This window comes from Clinocottus analis, unplaced genomic scaffold (genome assembly GCF_023055335.1).
Source record: "Clinocottus analis isolate CAN_PGR_092001 unplaced genomic scaffold, fCliAna1.0.p SCAF_182, whole genome shotgun sequence".
Lineage (NCBI taxonomy): Eukaryota > Metazoa > Chordata > Actinopteri > Perciformes > Cottidae > Clinocottus > Clinocottus analis.
In genome coordinates this window covers 1-15,000 of record NW_027175912.1, presented here as the reverse complement: position 1 = coordinate 15,000, position 15,000 = coordinate 1, and the positions used below count along the sequence as shown (strand labels likewise).

The 15,000-nt window shown below is 45.0% G+C and overlaps 1 protein-coding gene across 1 annotated transcript in view; it reads right to left on the bottom strand.

The window, feature by feature from the left end:
- LOC137789157 (ras-specific guanine nucleotide-releasing factor 2-like) overlaps positions 1-4,852 on the bottom strand; it is a gene marked incomplete at its 3' end in the record, with an annotated part of 13,687 nt that extends 8,835 nt beyond the window's left edge. The window contains exon 1 of the mRNA XM_068582426.1: positions 4,410-4,852. Coding sequence (XP_068438527.1) covers positions 4,410-4,688 — 279 coding nt within the window. The remainder of the gene's footprint in view (positions 1-4,409) is intronic.
- Between the last annotated feature and the right edge of the window lie 10,148 nt (positions 4,853-15,000).

Here is a 15,000-nt window from a genome sequence, read left to right as displayed (position 1 = left end):
AAAGAGGTTAACTAAAAACAAGGAAGTCTCAGAGTATTTGGACACGAACATCAACTTAAATAGCGCTGAGAATACAAAGCGAGGAGCCACAGCACTCGATCGCTCCACCGACGCTAAGTGCAACTTTAACATTTCGGTCCGGCGTCATTGTGAGCGCTGCAGCTTCCTGCTCGCAGCAGTAATGCATTCCAGCGTCGCAGTAACTCGATCCTCGCAGGACGGAGACGTCCAGGACGTCGGTGCATTGTTATCGTTGTTGTTCAAGCAACATTGAAGCAACGTTCCTGTCAGTGAAGACGGCTGAACTCCAAACTTTAAAATCTCAGTGACTTTGTCTGCATGCGCGCTGGTATTGTAGATATAATATTGTCAAGTTAATTTCGTAAAACAAGTGTTCTGTTTGGATATTCTGAAATTGGCCAAATTTCAAATGGGGCATTTTAAGAATGACGAATTATTTATGATGGTCTCCGTTTGCACGAAGAAAACTTAAAAATCATGGTCAAGCAACTTCCCATTTCTATTGTTTATAATGTGTTTATTCTCGCCGCATGTCAGAGATTGTGATGTCACACTGAACACACACAACCGTTCAAAGGTTTGGGGTCACACAGAAATGTCCTTATTTTCTGGTCCATCAAACTCTCAAAATGGCCAGAAAGTGAACTTTCATGTGAAACTCAACAGTCTGTTGTTGTTCTTATGAATGAAGGGTACCATTACAGAACATGCGAAGAAACTGAACATTAGTTTCAAACTTGTAAACGGTGTGTCCATCGTAAAGCCTCCCGTATGACTGACAGCAGGGTTTTGACTCCTGTGGGTGATGTTTGACTGAAATTCACCTCTGTGTCCCGTTGAACTCTGCGGTATCGGCTTTGTCCTGCTGGATGTGACGTTAATCCGGACTGAATGGGGCTTTGGTCCGATTATCGGGCTACTTTATTATTAACTGCAGAGGATTACGCCGCTCAGGAGACTTAGAGGCTAAAGAGAACGTTTTTTATACACGGAACCGGGGAAAAAAACAAAGTTTGGACCGATACTGAGGACCGATGCTGAGACACGTTTCTCTGCTGCAAACCACCTGCAGACTGACCCAGGACCACTTCACCTGCACCTGGAACTACATTACTATTATTATTATTATTATTATTATTCTGACTGGAACAATCGATCCTGCAAGAAATAACTCTGATTCACCCAAAATCCATCCGGTCCCACACTCTTTTCCTGCACGTCTTTAAAATGTTAAAACATCTACATTACAAATACACTTTATTTTAAATATTAGTCGAAAGTTTGAAAAAATAATATTTTAGTGTTTTTAGTTTTCTTCTGTGTTTCTCCGCTGCGTCTTTCTTTCCTCTCGTCATCATTTCTGACCGTTCGTCTGACTTGCAGGCAGAAAGTCGGCCTCTGTAGTAACGATGATGCAACGATAAGCAGGCAGACACTCGCTGGCTAGCGTGTGCCGGACCAGAGAGAGGCTTAAGGGCTTGTTTGTGTGTGTGTGTGTGTGTGTGTGTGTGTGTGTGTGTGTGTGTGTGTGCGTGTGTGTTTGAGTATGTGTGTGTGTGTGTGTGTGTGTTTGAGTATGTGTGTGTGTGTGTGTGTGTGTGTGTGTGTGTGTGTGTGTGTGTGTGTGTGCGTGTGTGTTTGAGTGTGTGTGTGTTGGGGGGAGGGAGGGTTTACATAACCATCAGGGCTCGTTCAGCCTCTCGCATTGCTAATGCAGCTTCCACGGCCACGAGCCTGCTTTAAGCTGGAGGATAACAATGATAGAGAGAGAGAGAGAGAGAGAGAGAGAGAGAGAGAGAGAGAGAGAGAGAGAGAGAGAGAGAGAGAGACAGAGAGAGAGAGAGAGAGAGAGAGAGAGAGAGAGAGAGAGAGAGAGAGAGAGAGAGAGCTCTCGGTCCTTGCTCGCCCTGCACTCAGTGTCATACGTGCAGACAGACGTCCTCGTCTCCTCTGTCAGACACAAACGTGTCTCTGGGTTTGAGACTCCGTGTTCTGAAGGTTCTGAAGGTTCTGAAGGTTCTGAAGGTTCTGAAGGTTCTGAAGGTTCTGTGTTCGACTCTTGTTCTGCTTCACGTTCCTCCGTTGAGCATCAGAGCTCCATCACATGAGACGCTTTAGTGTCCAAAGAATGTGCAACATTTTAAAAAAGTCTGGAAAAAGTATTCACAATTTCCCAAAACATGTAAAATGTGTTAAAAAAAAATGAGTGAACATTTTATCAAAAAGTAAAAAAAAAACATGAACAATCTTCTAAAAATATGTGAAGAAATTTTGTTAAAATTTCTGAAAAGGTGTGAAAAATAAAAGTGGGAAAATGTCAGAAAAGGTTGTTTTTTTTAAATAATCAAAATGTCTAAAAAAATATAGTTTTGGTGCAAACATCATTGTATCCGTAAAGACGTTGTGAGCAGTTTTAGGAGGTTTACGTCATCAGTAGAGACCGAGTGGCGCTGAAGAGGCAGACTGGGGAAGTATATTATAATATTTTATATTATTATATAATTGTTTGAGGACCAGCGCTGCTGGACCTCAAACAATTATATAATAATATTTTATATTATGGCCACTTGGCTAGAAGGCTGCAGATACACAGGTACCAGCGTGTGTGTGTGTGTGTGTGTGTGTGGGTGTGCGTGTGTGTGCGTGTGTGTGTGTGTGCGTGTGTGTGCGTGTGTGTGGGTGTGCGTGTGTGTGCGTGTGTGTGTGTGTGTGCGTGTGTGTGTGTGTGTTGACAGCGGCTGCAGGCCAGAGGACCAGCGAGCTGCTGCTCTGACACATTTAAGCCTTTTATTACATATTAATGCAAATAAATAGATATACTTATTTATCTGATTCCCTTTCTTCAGCATCATCGTAGTCTTTGTTTCTATTGACCTTTTAAAATGTGTTTGTATATCTGGTTTAACTTCCTGTACATCTAACTACACAAGCAACAAAGACCCTTCAAAATAAAAGCACCAATTCAGTTTAATTATTATTATTTTTTTAATCTGTACTTTACAGGTGGATGTTAATGACGATGTTAATGCCGTTGGCACTAATGCATATTGTTGCATTACCTTTAGCTCCACTCAGCGCGATGAAGATCACTGTTTTATTTTTTGCATCTCTCCTCTGTCGTCATATGGAGTTGATGTGCATTATTCTGGTGTTTAAATGTGGGCTGGATGGTTGAATGCTCTTATTCTTATGCTAAATCAACGCACCGTTATGTAACTTTGTTTTAGCAGCAGCTGTGTGGAGCTTTAAAAAAAGAAGAAAAAAAGCTGTAAAAAGTCTTTACACGACCAGACGAGGAAGAGGAGGAAGAGTTTTCTTTGAGTCTTTAGTTAGTGTCTTTAAAAGAGTGATAAACTGGTGTCCTGCGTCTGCATGAAACAGAAACATCAGGTTTCTCGTTGCATTTCAATGAACAACACGACAACACGACTGACTCCTGAGGTCAAGAAGGCTCGTTTCATCCGTCAAAGAGTCCAACATGAACGATAAAGGAAAGCAGCAACTGGCATCCAAGAAGCTGAAAGCAAGATGCTCTCACAGAAGAGATTAACCAACGGTTTGCAGAACAAAACCCTCTTTTCATGCACGGATAAAACGCCTTGATCAAAGAAATGACGTCAACTTCAAACAGTTTGAATCAATGACTGTTTTCATTGTTTTCCTGATCAATCGTTTCAATTATTGTCTGTGAAACGTCAGAAAAATGAACAGTGAAAATGTTTCATAATGTCATGAAACAGCTTGAAAAAGTGAATGAGTTCTCAAAAATAGTTATTGTTCTTCTCAATACTGCATCTCTGGATCAATGCACAGCGACAGGTTTCATGTCACAGAGCCGATGAGACAGCAGCTCATGTAAGACTGTGCACCATTAAAAACACATTTTATATTGAAATTATTCCTATTTTCTGTGATTAATGAAGTCATACTGTGGACTTCAATCAAAAAAGGCACATAAATAAATCACTTTGCATATAAACAGACTCATAATAGTTTTATTTATTACATTATCCGGCTGTAGGACTCTATTCTAACTGTTGTATAACATTTTAAGTGATTATGAAAAGGAATCCTTTTTTTTATATTTCGGATTCCTGACAGCTTCTTTCTTTGGTAAAATGACTAATTTAAGTCCAAAAATGCAACAACAAAAATGCTAAATCCATGAAGATGCTTTGACTGCAGAGTACAGAAGCTTTAAAAAGATAAACAAAGACAAACGGATGCATAAAAGACCAAAATCAAGCTAAATAAAGCCAAATAAAGCCCCCACGAGAAGACAACAACACATTTCCAGCAGCTGCTCCCCTGAACGTGTGGACTGGTCACGTGTGGACTGGTCTTACTGGGCGCTCTGCCTGCTCCCAGTGCGCTCCAGTGGGACTCACCTGCTGCTTCTCCAGGGGCTCCTTGCTGATGGCGGACACCTTGGGCGCGGGCGCGCGCTCGCACGTGCACCCCTCTAGCAGGTAGATCCCAGAGGGTCTCGCGCTCTGGTCGTTGTCGAAGTAGAAGAGCACGTTCTGGTGCAGCGCGAAGAACTTCTCCGCCCAGCGGCTGTTCTCCGCGGTCTTCTTGCTCAGGAAGCCGCGCTTGGAGCCCTCTTTACGCGCGACCACGGACAGGTAGAGCGCGTGGCCCTCGTTGTAGCGCACGCCCTTCTGCATTTTTAAATCTGTTGTCCTCTTTTATTTTGTTGGGTTAGGGTTGTTGTTCAGACGGTGACCCCGCGGCATCACATCGCGTCTCCACGGAGGTGTCACGAGAAGTAATCCGGGCTTAGCATGGTGGAGACAAAAAGTTGGAGAGTCCGCTGCGCGGCGCGCGTCACGCTCCCCGCACACGCTCACGGGGGGCTTCCCCGTCCAGCAGAGCCGCGTGGGACCGCCTCACGACGCCTCGCGACGCCTCACGACGCCTCACGACGCCTCCATCGCCTCCAAACTTTCGGACTCGGGGGAGTTCGCGGCAGCAGAGATAGGCGGAAGGGAACAGACGGTGAAAGCAGAATCACGACGGAGATCAGCGGTAATCGGCTTTGATACCAACTTAAAGAGACAGGCCGCTGCTGCTGCTGCTGCAGCCTGGACCGCCGCGCGCGCGCGCGCGGCGCGCGCACTGGCGCCTGCCCCCTGCGCCCTCGCGCGCGAGCCCGGACACGCCCCCCGCGGAGCGCAGGAGCGCGTAAAAACGGGGCCACGCGTTCAGAGGGGTTTCACAGTTCCTGTGCTCCAAGTCGCTTTTGTATTTTGTACTTGTAGTACACACAGCAGCTGCGCTTTCAAAGTACATACTGTTACATGCAAGTTAGATGTACAAATACATGAAAATGCTTCCACTTGAACATTAAGCTTCAGGATCATTAAGATGCTTCAACGAAACCAATACACTATTCTTTTTAAGTTATTGTTAAATAACTCATAAATATTGTGATGAATGATGGTGTTGTTGTAGATATGTTGTTGACTCTCCTACACACACACACACACACACACACACACACACACACACACACACACACACACACACACACACACACACACACACACACACACTTAAAGGTGGACAAAAGCAGAAGTTTGTGGTGATATGCTTCAGTAGACGATTGTTCGTTTTGAAACCGTCATCCAGCCTGAACACAGATGTTGTATCGCTTTAGTAGATTGTGGTGTGTATGTGTGCCAGATGTCATGTGTGTGTGTGTGTATATATATTTGTGTGTTTTTGAGCTAAGCTGCCACAGAGTTTGCCTCTCACTTGTTCACGGTGCATGATGGGAGGTTGATGGAGGGTATTAAACCCTGACTGACACACACACACACACACACACACACACACACACACCACACACACAGTCAGGTCTAGGTTGTGGACGAAACAGATAACATGAATCACACCATCAAAAGACAGAATATCTCACACAGATGATTCTCGTCTAATCTGTTTGGCAGCTTAGTGTCAGTTTACTGTGAGGCATTCTCTGCTGTCACATTATACTGAAGTATAAATTCAAGGTACTTGTACTCTAATTGAGTATTCTCTTTAGGTACAATTTTGCCTATACCTCCAACCCTCTCATGTCATTTCTGGTTGCAAAGAAAACAGATGTTACAGCCCAAAAACAAAAGATGTGGGTTAGGGTTATGGCGAGAGTCAGACACCAAGATGGCGACGAGCAAAAATGAAGAAGGTGACGATCAATAATGAAGATGATGAAAGTAAAAACCTCACATTCACAGGTTGAAGTCCAGGTTCTGGACGTCGTATAACAGATAAATCAATAATCAAAAGACACAATGTCTCACACAGATTATTCTCTTGTAATCTAATCTGGTTTAGTATCAGTGTACTGTGATGAAGCCTCTGCAGTGACTACATGTGCTCTATTAAAGTATACATTCATGGTACTTGTATTGTAATTGAGTATTTTCTTCTCATTTCTGCACACAAAACATGTGACGAGTTGATAAAATGTGACGCTTTGTCATAAATTAAACGACCCAACAGTTCATTGAAGTACAGCCTGGTTGATCAATTGATCCATCGATTGATGGCGAGCTGTAAAAATGGCTGCCGAGGTGTCATTTCACAGAGCGGTGAGCAGAGACACAGTTTCTCCCCTTCAGCGGCTTGGCTGCCGCCCACATCAGCCGGAGGATAAAACCCACGCTGCTGCAGATCCTCTCCCACCGGGCCGCCAGGTAAGAGGCCGCACCTGCATCCTGAGACGCTTCTGCACCCGCTCAGAGGCAGAGGAAGCCAATGTGGGTAAGGGTTATGATGATATATATAGATATATATATATCTCTATAGATGTATGCAGTGGGCAACGCTCCCTAAAGAAAGGGGTTTTGAACCAACCTTTGGGCTCCTCCCCTAATCAGTGCCAATATAAAAGGCACCTGTTTGCATCCATCCATCTATCTATAATAAATGAAAATGAAATGAAAGTTTTGTTGAAAGAATTCAGGGTCTTTATGTTACTGTATGTAATTATTTGACTGTTATTTATTTACAGTATTAAAATGAATACAGGGATGAATTTTACAGCAGGCCAGGATTTGCTGTTAAAAATAATACAGTTCCTTCTTTCTGTGATCACAAGTACAGTATTTTGATTACTACGGTAAAAACAACCACAGCAGTGACTGATTACTACTGTAACATGACTACAGTATTCTCGAGGTACTGTGATTTGTTTTACAGTATGAATACTGTCTAATATACTACAGCTACTTAACTGCTAATTGCGGCCAGCAGGTTACTGTAAATTCTACGGTAATCTTGATACAGTAGATCAGCGGTGTCAAACACGCGGGCCGGATCCGGCAGGATGTCCAGTCCAACAGAAGAAAAATTAAAAAATACATTTTCTTTTTTTAGAACAAAAGTTGCAGAGCTGGGAATTGAACCTCTGACCTCCTGCTTGTAAAACATTCATGCAAACCATTGTGCTATAATCCCTGTTGTTGAAGCTCAGATATTATTTGATTGAAAGTCGTTAAAAATGGATCAAAACGCATCACAAAGCCAGGGAATCTGCAGAGGAGAGCAGGCAGATCAACAGAGAGCTGATGTCTGAATGTTTGGTCTTTATGTTTCTAGTTAATTGTTAAAAGACCTTAAAACAGAGTTTATCATCCAAAAACGTTCACCAATGATTTAAACAGAGAAATATTGACGTTTGTTATGTGTTATTATGCTGTGATTTTACTGGTCTGGCACATTTGAGATTAAAATGGGCAGCATGTGACCCCTTCACTAACATGAGTTTGACCCCCCTGATGTCGATAGATAGATAGATAGATAGATAGATAGATAGATAGATAGATAGATAGATAGATAGATAGATAGATAGATAGATAGATAGAGAATTGAATTCAAAGTCAGCTGAAATGAAATGATGATATTCCGATTTTCACAATTTTCCAATATTCAAACAGCTCTAAAAATAGATCCTTAAAAGTGTAAATTAAAATGACTTGTAGTTCACGGAGCTGCCTGCTTTGCTCATGGCCTTGATATATTACTGTAGAGGTTTGGAGCAAATAGAACATAGAGAAATATTGTCGTTATTTGTGCATTATTATGCTGTGATTTCACTGGTCTGGTCAAAAGGTAGATAGATAGATGGATAATTGAATTCAGAGTCAGCTGAAATGAAATAATGATATTCCTAATTTCCCAATCTTCCAATATTCAAACAGCTCTAAAAAATGGATCCTTAAACTGTAAATTAACATCACAATGGCTTGTAGTTCAGGGTGATGCCTGCTATGCTCTTGGCCTTGATGTAGTACTGTACAGGTTTGGAGCAAATTGAAGGCAAAGTCGTCTGAAAAGACAATGTATTTTTTTGTAATTGTCCAATATTCTAAGAGCTATAAAAGCAGAATCCTTAAAGGTGAAAATCCGACTTTGAGTTAGATTTTCTCCAAATCTGTACTGTAATATCTCAATGGCATACACATGAGCACAGCATAAATCCCCTGAACGAAAGTGAATGTAATTTATAGTGAAGTTACTGGCTTTCTTTCTTGGAAGGGGCGGCTGTAGCTCAGGAGGATGAGCGGTCGTCTGGCTACCGCACGGTACCCGGTTCGATCCCCGGTCCACCTGCAGTTCACAAGCCGAAGTGTCCTTGAGCAAGACACCTAACCCCTCATGACTCCGCGGGCCCAGAGTGGCCCGTGGCAACCTCCAAGCAATTTACCTGAACCCTTAGGCTGTGTACCTGGCATGTGTGGTAAACACTTGACTAAGTGAGTTTGTTGAAGCTGACATGTAGAGAAGAGTGTCCCATGTTTTATTTCCTACTTTTTCCAGACAATATGTTTTCTTGTAGCTTCTTCTAGCTTCTAGGCACATAAGAAATAAAGAAAAAGTAAGTAGTGACTATGGTCTTTCTATGCCTTTATGAGAAAGCATTTGTGTCAGTGTGGACCTTTTGATTATTGCTTGCTTCTAGTGTCACTTTTTCCTGAACTTACGCATGTATTGTACTATATAGATATGTGTAAAGTGAGTTTTTGCTCATGAAGCAGTAGTTGACCTTACTGTAATGTTTTGGATTTGATGAAATGGGTCTTGATGAAAAGAAGTCATAGACACTGAAGGCAGTGAGTAGTTTCCCTAAATCCATGTGCTTTAAAATGTACCGTTTTGTGTGCTATATGTTGTTTGCAGAACAGCATACAAAGGTTAAAGAAGTGACTGAGGCATCACCGCCACCAAGTGGTGTGAAGCTGTATTGCAAGTGAGCGTGTTTTGGATAAAACTTGTAATTGAGTGTTAAACTAATTGAGGCATCACCGCCACCAAGTGGTGTGAAGCTGTATTGCAAGTGAGCGTGTTTTGGATAAAACTTGTAATTGAGTGTTAAACTAATTGAGGCATCACCGCCACCAAGTGGTGTGAAGCTGTATTGCAACCAAGCGTCTTTTGGATAATTTTGTTGTCACACAACCGGAAACGAGCGCCCCGCAGTGTAAAAGCTCGACGTGTTGGTTGATGTGCTGTCCACTGGGTAAGCTGAAGCTACTGTTGCGGAGCTCCGCGCTTTGTGTCTTTGCCTCATAGCTCGTGTGTGCAGTGTATTTCCTTGTGTGTGTGTGTGAATTGTGGGTCCAAGCTTGTTGTTGGCGCTAATCGCGGCGGTGTGTTTGCTAAGGACTGTGCATCCATTAGTTTGTTAAAGTTGTGTGTTTTGTGTTAAAGTGTGTTATGCCGGCGTGTCTTTTAGAGCGGCGGTCCCAGCCAGCAGTAGCGGTCAGTGTGTCCCTCGATACCGGGCTGGAGAGAGCCAATGAATGTAAGCAAGTAATTGTTTGTAAAATGTTTTATTTTGAAAGATGAGCGGATGCTTCCGTCAGTGTGTAACTTGTGACTTAACCTGTCGACATACGCTAACCCGAAAAAGTCCGTCTCTGTGTTGTGTATTAAAAGTAAGAAGGAGTGAGTTTTCCCCGAGAGGAGCAGGAGATGATCATGAAGGCATTTGAGTAAGTCCGAGCTTAATCACGGCAAAGCTTTATGCTGCGTTTGTAACATAGTTGAATTAGATGCAGGTTAAATCCAGCCGAAATGTGAAAATTGTGCCACCTGGCGTTCGAAATGTGTCACTGTGCTTCATATGTAACGCAAAGGATTGTGGTAAATCGTGAGAGTAATGGCGGACGCTTGCGCAGGTAAGTTGTCTAAATGTGTGTGTAAACGTTTGTGTAAATAATTAGTAAAGGTGCGTGAGCGTTGAGCTGGCTTTATTTGTTTGTAAAATTGTTGTTGTGGCGTGTTTTTTGTGTGAATTGAAGTATTGTTTTTTATTGCCAGTATGAACGTGGCTCGAGTCGCTTGTTAATGCTAATGCTAAGGTGACGCAGTATTTTTGGGCAGAGCACAGCGGTCAGGTTGTGCTGCAGCGCCTCCATTTGGTCTGAGGACAAGACGTTGTGTTATCCAAGTGTACCTAAGCCGTGTAATTGCAGAGCAGGGCCCTGCTGCTTATTACATTCCAAAAATGTATTTTGTGAGTCAACAACAGTAGTATTCATAGTGTGAAGTTTGAGTTTTGATTTGTCCTCCGCCATTGTTTCCTGTTTAATTGTGGCAAAATGCATTCTGGGACGAACAGCTGTTTGCCCCAGGGAAATTTGCATGTCCCAGCATGCAGTCTGGGTGTAACCCTAACCCTGCACCATGACGAAAGTTAAGAATGCAGACAGCTAAGTAGCTTTGCTGCGCACTCAGTTATCAAGTGTTCAACGCTAAATGTCCCGGCATTGCGAACAAGCAGGCCTCTGGACCGCCTGGTGGGGCTGGTTTAGGGACGCTGGCTCTCTCTGATGGCCGCGGTCCCTACTCTGGTATGAAACCTGACCTGCTGCACCTTTCCTGGTGTAGCTCGGTCCGTGGGGGGTGTAGAACCACGCGGCCTGGACAGGCCTCTTCGGGAGAAGCAGACCTTTCCAACGAGACCTCACATGAACTGATCCTACGAAGATAAGTATTTTTCCTGATTAAGAAGACCTGGCCCCGCCCCCTAGGGTTAGGGTTAGGGTTAGGGTTAGGGTTAGGGTTAGGGTTAGGGTTAGGGTTAGGGTTAGGGTTAGGGTTAGGGTTAGGGTTAGGGTTAGGGTTAGGGTTAGGGTTAGGGTTAGGGTTAGGGTTAGGGTTAGGGTTAGGGTTAGGGTTAGGGTTAGGGTTAGGGTTAGGGTTAGGGTTAGGGTTAGGGTTAGGGTTAGGGTTAGGGTTAGGGTTAGGGTTAGGGTTAGGGTTAGGGTTAGGGTTAGGGTTAGGGTTAGGGTTAGGGTTAGGGTTAGGGTTAGGGTTAGGGTTAGGGTTAGGGTTAGGGTTAGGGTTAGGGTTAGGGTTAGGGTTAGGGTTAGGGTTAGGGTTAGGGTTAGGGTTAGGGTTAGGGTTAGGGTTAGGGTTAGGGTTAGGGTTAGGGTTAGGGTTAGGGTTAGGGTTAGGGTTAGGGTTAGGGTTAGGGTTAGGGTTAGGGTTAGGGTTAGGGTTAGGGTTAGGGTTAGGGTTAGGGTTAGGGTTAGGGTTAGGGTTAGGGTTAGGGTTAGGGTTAGGGTTAGGGTTAGGGTTAGGGTTAGGGTTAGGGTTAGGGTTAGGGTTAGGGTTAGGGTTAGGGTTAGGGTTAGGGTTAGGGTTAGGGTTAGGGTTAGGGTTAGGGTTAGGGTTAGGGTTAGGGTTAGGGTTAGGGTTAGGGTTAGGGTTAGGGTTAGGGTTAGGGTTAGGGTTAGGGTTAGGGTTAGGGTTAGGGTTAGGGTTAGGGTTAGGGTTAGGGTTAGGGTTAGGGTTAGGGTTAGGGTTAGGGTTAGGGTTAGGGTTAGGGTTAGGGTTAGGGTTAGGGTTAGGGTTAGGGTTAGGGTTAGGGTTAGGGTTAGGGTTAGGGTTAGGGTTAGGGTTAGGGTTAGGGTTAGGGTTAGGGTTAGGGTTAGGGTTAGGGTTAGGGTTAGGGTTAGGGTTAGGGTTAGGGTTAGGGTTAGGGTTAGGGTTAGGGTTAGGGTTAGGGTTAGGGTTAGGGTTAGGGTTAGGGTTAGGGTTAGGGTTAGGGTTAGGGTTAGGGTTAGGGTTAGGGTTAGGGTTAGGGTTAGGGTTAGGGTTAGGGTTAGGGTTAGGGTTAGGGTTAGGGTTAGGGTTAGGGTTAGGGTTAGGGTTAGGGTTAGGGTTAGGGTTAGGGTTAGGGTTAGGGTTAGGGTTAGGGTTAGGGTTAGGGTTAGGGTTAGGGTTAGGGTTAGGGTTAGGGTTAGGGTTAGGGTTAGGGTTAGGGTTAGGGTTAGGGTTAGGGTTAGGGTTAGGGTTAGGGTTAGGGTTAGGGTTAGGGTTAGGGTTAGGGTTAGGGTTAGGGTTAGGGTTAGGGTTAGGGTTAGGGTTAGGGTTAGGGTTAGGGTTAGGGTTAGGGTTAGGGTTAGGGTTAGGGTTAGGGTTAGGGTTAGGGTTAGGGTTAGGGTTAGGGTTAGGGTTAGGGTTAGGGTTAGGGTTAGGGTTAGGGTTAGGGTTAGGGTTAGGGTTAGGGTTAGGGTTAGGGTTAGGGTTAGGGTTAGGGTTAGGGTTAGGGTTAGGGTTAGGGTTAGGGTTAGGGTTAGGGTTAGGGTTAGGGTTAGGGTTAGGGTTAGGGTTAGGGTTAGGGTTAGGGTTAGGGTTAGGGTTAGGGTTAGGGTTAGGGTTAGGGTTAGGGTTAGGGTTAGGGTTAGGGTTAGGGTTAGGGTTAGGGTTAGGGTTAGGGTTAGGGTTAGGGTTAGGGTTAGGGTTAGGGTTAGGGTTAGGGTTAGGGTTAGGGTTAGGGTTAGGGTTAGGGTTAGGGTTAGGGTTAGGGTTAGGGTTAGGGTTAGGGTTAGGGTTAGGGTTAGGGTTAGGGTTAGGGTTAGGGTTAGGGTTAGGGTTAGGGTTAGGGTTAGGGTTAGGGTTAGGGTTAGGGTTAGGGTTAGGGTTAGGGTTAGGGTTAGGGTTAGGGTTAGGGTTAGGGTTAGGGTTAGGGTTAGGGTTAGGGTTAGGGTTAGGGTTAGGGTTAGGGTTAGGGTTAGGGTTAGGGTTAGGGTTAGGGTTAGGGTTAGGGTTAGGGTTAGGGTTAGGGTTAGGGTTAGGGTTAGGGTTAGGGTTAGGGTTAGGGTTAGGGTTAGGGTTAGGGTTAGGGTTAGGGTTAGGGTTAGGGTTAGGGTTAGGGTTAGGGTTAGGGTTAGGGTTAGGGTTAGGGTTAGGGTTAGGGTTAGGGTTAGGGTTAGGGTTAGGGTTAGGGTTAGGGTTAGGGTTAGGGTTAGGGTTAGGGTTAGGGTTAGGGTTAGGGTTAGGGTTAGGGTTAGGGTTAGGGTTAGGGTTAGGGTTAGGGTTAGGGTTAGGGTTAGGGTTAGGGTTAGGGTTAGGGTTAGGGTTAGGGTTAGGGTTAGGGTTAGGGTTAGGGTTAGGGTTAGGGTTAGGGTTAGGGTTAGGGTTAGGGTTAGGGTTAGGGTTAGGGTTAGGGTTAGGGTTAGGGTTAGGGTTAGGGTTAGGGTTAGGGTTAGGGTTAGGGTTAGGGTTAGGGTTAGGGTTAGGGTTAGGGTTAGGGTTAGGGTTAGGGTTAGGGTTAGGGTTAGGGTTAGGGTTAGGGTTAGGGTTAGGGTTAGGGTTAGGGTTAGGGTTAGGGTTAGGGTTAGGGTTAGGGTTAGGGTTAGGGTTAGGGTTAGGGTTAGGGTTAGGGTTAGGGTTAGGGTTAGGGTTAGGGTTAGGGTTAGGGTTAGGGTTAGGGTTAGGGTTAGGGTTAGGGTTAGGGTTAGGGTTAGGGTTAGGGTTAGGGTTAGGGTTAGGGTTAGGGTTAGGGTTAGGGTTAGGGTTAGGGTTAGGGTTAGGGTTAGGGTTAGGGTTAGGGTTAGGGTTAGGGTTAGGGTTAGGGTTAGGGTTAGGGTTAGGGTTAGGGTTAGGGTTAGGGTTAGGGTTAGGGTTAGGGTTAGGGTTAGGGTTAGGGTTAGGGTTAGGGTTAGGGTTAGGGTTAGGGTTAGGGTTAGGGTTAGGGTTAGGGTTAGGGTTAGGGTTAGGGTTAGGGTTAGGGTTAGGGTTAGGGTTAGGGTTAGGGTTAGGGTTAGGGTTAGGGTTAGGGTTAGGGTTAGGGTTAGGGTTAGGGTTAGGGTTAGGGTTAGGGTTAGGGTTAGGGTTAGGGTTAGGGTTAGGGTTAGGGTTAGGTTAGGGTTAGGGTTAGGGTTAGGGTTAGGGTTAGGGTTAGGGTTAGGGTTAGGGTTAGGGTTAGGTTAGGGTTAGGGTTAGGGTTAGGGTTAGGGTTAGGGTTAGGGTTAGGGTTAGGGTTAGGGTTAGGGTTAGGGTTAGGGTTAGGGTTAGGGTTAGGGTTAGGGTTAGGGTTAGGGTTAGGGTTAGGGTTAGGGTTAGGGTTAGGGTTAGGGTTAGGGTTAGGGTTAGGGTTAGGGTTAGGGTTAGGGTTAGGGTTAGGGTTAGGGTTAGGGTTAGGGTTAGGGTTAGGGTTAGGGTTAGGGTTAGGGTTAGGGTTAGGGTTAGGGTTAGGGTTAGGGTTAGGGTTAGGGTTAGGGTTAGGGTTAGGGTTAGGGTTAGGGTTAGGGTTAGGGTTAGGGTTAGGGTTAGGGTTAGGGTTAGGGTTAGGGTTAGGGTTAGGGTTAGGGTTAGGGTTAGGGTTAGGGTTAGGGTTAGGGTTAGGGTTAGGGTTAGGGTTAGGGTTAGGGTTAGGGTTAGGGTTAGGGTTAGGGTTAGGGTTAGGGTTAGGGTTAGGGTTAGGGTTAGGGTTAGGGGTTAGGGTTAGGGTTAGGGTTAGGGTTAGGGTTAGGGTTAGGGTTAGGGTTAGGGTTAGGGTTAGGGTTAGGGTTAGGGTTAGGGTTAGGGTTAGGGTTAGGGTTAGGGTTAGGGTTAGGGTAGTTAGGGTTAGGGGTGGGTAGGGTTAGGGTTAGGGTTAGGGGTAGGGGTTAGGGGTTAGGGTTAGGGTTAGGGTTAGGGTTAGGGTTAGGGTTAGGGTTAGGGTAGTTAGGGTTAGGG